This window comes from Chenopodium album, chromosome 12, assembly GCF_948465745.1.
Source record: "Chenopodium album chromosome 12, dcCheAlbu1.1, whole genome shotgun sequence".
Lineage (NCBI taxonomy): Eukaryota > Viridiplantae > Streptophyta > Magnoliopsida > Caryophyllales > Amaranthaceae > Chenopodium > Chenopodium album.
Window position 1 is genome coordinate 18594375 of NC_137845.1, and position 7973 is coordinate 18602347.

Here is a 7973-nt window from a genome sequence, read left to right on the forward strand (position 1 = left end):
GTCAAAATTTGGCGTTGTTGCCGGGGAAACGGTTTATTTTTATTTTTTATTATTTTTGTAGTCTAAATTATTTTCTCTTGTCTCATAGAACGTAAGTTCTTTGAGACAACTTTCTCATATTTGTTTGTTTAGTTCTGTGTTTATGCCCAGGAGTTCTAGATCAGTCTACATTCCATTCAATCTTGAAATCGAACGACCTTTTCATAGACAGAAGAATTTTTACAGGCAGATAGGAGACACTTCTAGAGGTAATCCACCTTCGGAACCCCCATCTGATTCTAGTGATTATTCGCAAGCTCACCACCACCTCCTCCACCTCGTAAGCTTAGCGATTATTCGCAGCCGTCACTGACAGATTTTCCACACCTTACTCATACTCCGGCCCTTTATGGAGTGAAATTTGAGATCAAACCCTAATTTATCACGATGATAAAGAGGAAGCAATTCAGTGGAGCTAAGGGTGAAGATCCTAATCTTCACATTGCAGATTTCTGCCAATATTGCAATACCATTAGGCAAGCTGGGGTCATGCAGGACCAAATCAAGGAGATTCTTTTTCCCTTTTCTTTATGTGGAAAATCTAAATTATGGTTTAATGGTTTGAATAGAACTGCACTTGGTATTACTAACTGGGAAAATCTTGCTTTGAATTTTTATAACAAATATTACCCTGTAGAGAGAACAACTTTACTAAGGAGTGCTATTCAGAACTTCGCCCAAGAGCCAGATGAAACTCTATATGAGGATTGGGAAAGGTTTAAGGATCTATAGAGAGAATGCCCCCACCATAATCTGGCACAATGGCAGTTGATCCAAGCCTTTTACAATGGACTTGGAAACTCATCAATTCTAGATTATGCAGCTAGTGGGAGATTCATGAATCTTAATGTTGAAAATGTAGGTCAGGTTATTAAAGACATGGCAATTCACAATTCCAAATATGGGAATTCAAGAGGGTTTGCTAACAAAGGAAAACATAATGTCAATTATGTATCCTTTTTGCAGGCTCAGTTAACATCTATTTGTCAAAAACTAGATAATCTTACTGTTGTTCCTACTCTGTAGCTAATGTTTCTGCTGTTGCTAACAATGAAGCTTTTTGTGAAAATTGTGGAATTGTAGGACATTGGGAGCAAGATTATAGGAGTTCCATAGAGCAAGTTAATGCCTTCCAATCCTATAGGCAAAATAACCCATACTCCAACTCTTATAATCTTGGCCTCCGAAACAACCCATATCTTTCCTACCTGAGTACCAATGTACAAAACCCTCCACCTCCACAACAAACACAACAACAACCACCACCACAGCAAAAATATTACCATCCTAATTCTGGCCAAAAAAAACCAGTCGCAACCCTCCTCATCTTCTGACCCTGCTATGTCAGAAATTAGAGCAATGCCTTCAAGCATGCAAAAGCACATAGAGAGTAGGGATGCACAAATTGATTCGATTATAGCTCACAATAAAATCATGGACAATCAAATTGCGTAGATTTCATCTACCCTACAAACCCGTCAGCAGGGAGCTCTACCACTACGACCAATCTGTTAGGCCCGTATTATAATACGACCCATTACATTTAGGGCGTCAATCCAAGATCAATAATCCAGCAAATATAAGCAAACGGCTTGATTGGAGCAAACAAGGAAAGCATCATCAAGGATATCAATCAAGGAGATACTTGCCAAAGATACACCTACAGAACAGGGAAGAAGATAAATCAAGAGGATCTTCCTCATTTTAAATATATTCCGAATATATTTGCAAACCCTAGAGATCCCTAGGTATAAATAAGTGTAATTAGACATTTTGAACATTCATGTACGCACATATACTCTAAATACAATAAAATTACTCTGCATTTACCGACGGAGCTCCATCCCTACTGAAGAAGGAGGCTTGTCCTTATTCAGTATTGTATCTCTAAACTTATTCTCTTTTCACAATAGAGTTCATTCTGTTTGTTTATTGTTTGTTCATTGCCTATCAATTGCTTTATTATTGCTTTATTGCTAATTTATATGCTTTTGGTAGTATGATTGTTATTACCCCTCAAACCTAGCAGATTCTCATATGTCCTTGTTGAGATTTGCCTAAACAATTTGGCGCCCACCGTGGAGCTGATAATCAATTAACCTACCAATTCGCCAAAAAAACCAATACAAACACCATGTCTGGGCACCAAGTACCCTTTACCATGGCCGAAATCAATGAGGGAATGAACGCATTCCGTCAAACCTTAGACCAACAAAAAAGCCAGATTGAAACACTGTTGGCCAAAAAGGTTCAAACCGAAGCCAAGCTTACCAGTCTCACCAAACAAAATGAAGCCCTCCGTAGCCAAATACAATCAGTCGCTTCTAAAACCATTAATACTAGAAAGAACACTGAAAGTATAGCCATGCAGCTTGATATGTCAGGTACTTTTCATACCCCTAATGGGGAAAAAGGATCTAACACTAGGGAAACAGCCCTAGATCTAGACTCTTTGAATGCAGGAACCCCTAACCAGAGTAGCCAAGAAGGATCTGAGGAGGGAAAGATAGAGAAGGTAGTCAAAGAGTACCTCAAAGCAATCGAAGCCAAGATCGCCAAGATCCTTGGAATGCCAAAACCCATGGATGAAGAGGCGTCAGATGGCTATATAGAGTCTCCTTTCTTAGAAGAGATCGCTATGGTAGAAGTGCCAAAGAGGTTCAGCACACCCAACATGGCCATGTATGATGGAACAGCAGACCCTGATGAGCACGTGTCCCTCTACAAGCAGAAGATGATGACCAGCTTATTCCCTAGAGACATCAGAGAGGCCATCATGTGCAAAGGCTTTGGAGCCACATTATAAGGTCCAGCTTTAACTTGGTTCAATAATTTAGATAATGGGACAATTCGATCTTTTGCAGGAATGGTAAACCTATTCAAGGTCCAGTTCGCCAGCAGCAGGAAAATAGAGAAGCAGTCATCGGATTTATACCGTGTTGTGCAAAGACATGGTGAATCCTCGAGGGATTATCTTAACAGGTTCAACAGGGAAAAGATTGGAATACACAAGTGCGATGCTCCTACAACCATTGAAGCGTTCAGAAGAAGATTGCTAGATCACAGTGAGCTCTACAAGGAATTAACCAAATATCCATGCACAACCTTTGAAGATGTACAAGCTAAAGCAATGGCCTAAGTCAGATTCGAGGAAGATGCATATGCAAGAAAGACTCTAGAGCTCAAAAAGGATGAAGATCGTCCGTCAAGAAGGTACAACAACTTCCCCAGGAGAGATCATCGATTCAAGCCGTATCAGCGTTCCCGCTTTGATGAAGGATCAGTCAATGCTGTCGAAGGAGAGTTTTCTGATTGGAGGGAAGATCCTGAGCTCCCACCCAAGTTGCATGAGTATTGCTTCAATGTCAACCCTGCAGGAGTAATAAGGACCTTAAACAAGATGGGAGATACCGTTCAATGGCCCAGAAGGAGTGATAGGCCTGGGGAGAAGAAGGATCCATCCAGATGGTGTGATTTCCATTCAGATATCGGTCACACTACGGACGAATGTGTCGCGCTCAGAAAGGAAGTTGCATACTTGCTGAAGAAGGGTTACCTCAAAGAACTCCTGTCAGATAGATCTAAAGCTTCAGGGAAGGATAGAGAGTCCAAGCAAGGAGGTCCTCCACCCCCACCTCCAATTGTCAAAACCATCTGCTTCATATCTGGAGGGTCAGAAGTATGCGGTTTAACATATTCAGCAGCGAAGCGACATGCAAAAGAAAGCAACAAAGAGCAGCTAGATAAAAGGGAAAAATCCAAGATAGACATCCCTATCATGTTTGAAGAGAGCGATGCAGTTGAAGGTAATCATGATGGTCTACTGATCTCACTCCCGGTTGGAAATTGCATGATCAAGCGAATCCTAGTTGACAATGGAAGCTCTGCAAATATTATCATGCTAGACACCCTGAAGCATATGAACATAGATGAGAAAAATATCGTCAACAAATCAACCATGCTAGTAGGATTCAGCGGGGAAACCAAAAAGACAAGTGGAGAAATTACATTGGCAACATACGCAAAAGGGATCAACCTACAAGTCAAGTTCCTAGTAATTGACACTTTGTCTTCATACAACATGATTTTGGGAAGACCCTGGATACATGAGATGAAAGCCATCCCCTCTACGTACCATCAAGTCATTAAGTTTCCTACTAGGTGGGGAATTCAAGAAATCAGAGGAGATCCTAAGGAAGCCAAAGAATGTTACAAGATAGCATTGAAGGCAATATCTGCAGAGAAAAGTTCAGCATAGCAACCAGAGGGTCAGCTGGGCCAAGAGAAATTAAGCATATCAGAGGAGCAAGAAGCTACAGAAGTCCAGCTGAACCCCATACATCCAGATCAAAAAGTTAGAATAGGATCAGAGCTGAAAGCGGAACTCAGACAACAAATTTACAATTTCCTAGAAGAAGAGAAAGATGTGTTTGCTTGGACCCATGAAGACATGAAAGGCATTTCCCCAGAGGTTATCACCCACAAGTTAAACGTAGATCCAATGCATACACCAGTGAAGCAAAAAAGAAGGAAATTCGCGCCAGAAAGGAACAAGATCATCAACGAAGAAATTCAAAACCTATTGAAAACGGGGAAGATCAGAGAGGTAAAGTACCCAGAATGGCTTCCCAACGTGGTGGTAGTAAGGAAGAAGAATGGGAAATGGCGAATCTACATAGACTTTACAGACATCAACAAAGCTTGCCCAAAAGACCCATTCCCTTTACCGCATATCGATGCCATGGTAGATGCCACAGCAGGACACGAGTTGCTATCCTTTATGGATGCCTACAGTGGTTACAACCAGATCCTCATGCACAAGGATGATCAAGAGAAGACAGCCTTCATTACCAGTTAAGGAATATACTGCTACAAGGTGATGCCTTTTGGATTGAAGAATGCAGGAGCAACGTACCAAAGGTTGGTAAACAAGATGTTTGAAGAACAAATTGGAAACACAATGGAAGTTTACATAGACGATATGGTAGTTAAATCCAAGAAAGCAGAAGATCACGTCAGAGACCTTAGAGAAGCATTCGCCATCCTGAAACAATACGGTATGAAGCTAAATCCCACAAAATGCACATTTGGAGTACAATCAGGAAAGTTCTTGGGAAACATGGTTACACAAAGGGGAATAGAAGCCAGTCCGGAACAAGTCAAAGCCATCCTAGATCTGGAGCGACCAAAATCCAAGAAGGATGTACAGAGCTTAACAGGAAAAATCGCAGCACTGAACAGGTTCATCTCAAAGTCTTCAGAAAAGAACAGAGCTTTCTACGAGGTACTGAAAAAGAACAAGGAGTTCAAGTGGGAACAGGAACACGATGAAGCATTCCAGAAGCTGAAAGAATACCTAGCCAACCCGTTGATTCTCTCCAAGCCCAAAGAAGGAGAACCACTCCAGCTATACCTTGCAGTATCTGAAGGGACGGTCAGTGCAGTTCTCACAAGAGAGGAAGAAAAGGAAGAATTTCCAATCTACTACGTAAGCAAGACCCTGCTCAGTGCGGAAACAAGGTATGCATCACTAGAAAAAATCATTTTAGCCTTGTTCACTGCTTCAGTAAAGTTACGTCCATACTTCGAGAGCCATTCCATACAAGTACGAACCAACTATCCCATCAGAGTTATCATGAGAAAGCCAGAAATGTCAGGAAGGATGGAGAAATGGGCCCTACATCTGAGCAGGTACGACATACAGTACGAACCCAGGACGGTGGTCAAATCTCAAGCCTTGGCAGACTTCGTAGCAGACTTCAGCCCTACCCTTGAAGCAGAAGCACAGAAAGAAGTATTGGCACTACAGGAACCAAAAGCTGCGCAGAAATGGACACTCCATACAGATGGTGCAGCAAACATACGCGGAGTAAGCTTAGGAGTGGTACTGACATCACCCCAAGGAGACAAGATAGCACAGGCAATAAGGTGTAACTTCAAGGCTACCAACAATGAAGCTGAATATGAAGCACTAATCACAGGGCTAACCGTTGCAAAGGACATGAAGATACAACACCTGGAAGTAATTTCTGATTCTTTACTCATGGTAAACCAAGTCAACGGGCAGTATGCAGCAAAAGAAACTAGAATGATTGCCTACCTAGAAGTCAAAAAGAAGCTCATCAAAGAGTTCAAGGAGTTCAAGATAGAACAAGTACCCCGAAACCTGAACACCGAAGCAGACGCACTGGCAAATTTGGGGTCAAACATCAATCCAGAAGAATTTGGAGCAATCCCACTAGTACACGTACTCTCACCAGCCATAGAGAAAGAGTCAACCATGAGTGTCTACGAAATTCAAGCAAGCCCTACAGAAGAAGAAGACAACAGTTGGACAACGCCTCTGAAAGAATACCTCTTGGGCAACACGAAACCAACAGGGAAAGTAGCAGCTCAAGCATTCGCTCAGAAAGCCTCCAAGTACTGCCTGATCAGCAACGTACTCTTCAAGTCTACAACAGGACCTTTCTTAAGATGCCTGGAAGGAAAAGAAGCCCAGCAAGTCTTACAATCCCTGCACAGTGGAGAATGCGGAAATCACTCCGGAGGAAGGAATCTAGCCAACAGAGCACTTAGAATGGGATACTACTGGCCCAGCATGAGGAAGGACGCAGCAGAGTTCGCCAAGAAATGCCTAGCATGCCAAAAACATGCGCCCTTGACACACAAGCCATCAGAAGAATTACACCCAACGTTGACACCTTGGTCATTCATGAAGTGGGGAATGGATATACTAAAGCTACCCCCGTCATCAGGACAGAGAGTGTACTTCTTAGCAATGACAGACTACTTCTCCAAGTGGATTGAAGCAGAAGCAAACAAGGAAATCAAGGATAAGCACGTCATCGCATTCATAAAGAGGAACATTTTAAGCATGTTCGGAGTACCAGCAGAGATCATTACAGACAATGGGTCCCAATTCATCAGCAACAAAACCACCAAGTTCTGTAAAGAATGGAACATCTCCCTTATCACATCTACACCAAGGTACCCACAGGCAAACGGACAGGCAGAATCAAGCAACAAAGTTCTTACAGGAAACATGAAGAAAAGGCTGGAAGGAGCCAAATGAAAATGGGCAGATGAGCTACCCAACATATTGTGGGCAGACAGAACAACTCCTAAAGGCGCTACTGGTCATACCCCTTTCTCACTGGTGTACGGATGTGAAGCAGTAATCCCAACAGAGGTAGAAGTACCTACAGCAAGGTACGGGCTAATGACAGAAGAAAGAAACCAAGCAGAACTAATTCACAACTTAGACACAGTGGAGGAACTCAGGGAAGACGCACAAATGAGAATGGCAGCATATCAGCAGGAAGTGGCAAGATCCTTCAACAAGAATGTCAGAATCAGAGTCTTCAAGCTAGGAGATTGGGTTCTCAAGAAGGTATACGAAAATACCAGAGAAGTCAATGCAGGAAAGCTAGCACCCAACTGGGAAGGACCCTATGAAATCACTAAGGTAGTAGGTAATGGAGCATACAGACTCAGGAATGCAGAAGGAAAAGACATGCAGCGAAGCTGGAACGCAGCACATTTAAAACTATATCATTTCTGAAGAAAAGTACGTAGTTATTATTTCAATTTTGTCTTTTAATTTAAAAAAAGAAAAACAAAAAAAAAAAAAAGAAGAAGAAAACAGAAAAACACAAAAATCTCCAACAGCCAAAATCAGCACGAAAGGTACTCATCTCTCCCTATTCTTTGTCAATTTGATTTATGATCATTACGAGTACTGACTTTGGCATCGGAGGGCCGTTGGGGAAACCCACGGCCACCCCTCACCTTCTTCTGTTTTGCAAGGAGCACGACTGACATTACTGAGCAAGAATGAAACAAGTCCCTTCACCACAGAACGATGACCAGTCATTCTGAACAGGACAAACCTGCTATCCTTACAAGGCATACAAACACATGTAAGTAGCATCACA

General features: G+C 42.2%; 2 protein-coding genes across 2 annotated transcripts; both read left to right on the forward strand.

Moving 5' to 3' along the window:
* The first annotated feature begins 2905 nt into the window (after nucleotides 1-2905).
* Nucleotides 2906-4297, forward strand: LOC145571020 (uncharacterized). Its single transcript, XM_081630123.1, has 2 exons — nucleotides 2906-3021; nucleotides 3184-4297. Exons 1-2 carry the CDS (start codon nucleotides 2906-2908, stop codon nucleotides 4295-4297), a joined length of 1230 nt encoding a protein of 409 aa, XP_081486249.1.
* Nucleotides 4298-4918: 621 nt separating this feature from the next.
* On the forward strand, nucleotides 4919-7600 carry LOC145571021 (uncharacterized). Its single transcript, XM_081630125.1, has 2 exons — nucleotides 4919-6951; nucleotides 7153-7600. Exons 1-2 carry the CDS (start codon nucleotides 4919-4921, stop codon nucleotides 7598-7600), a joined length of 2481 nt encoding a protein of 826 aa, XP_081486251.1.
* Nucleotides 7601-7973: the final 373 nt, after the last annotated feature.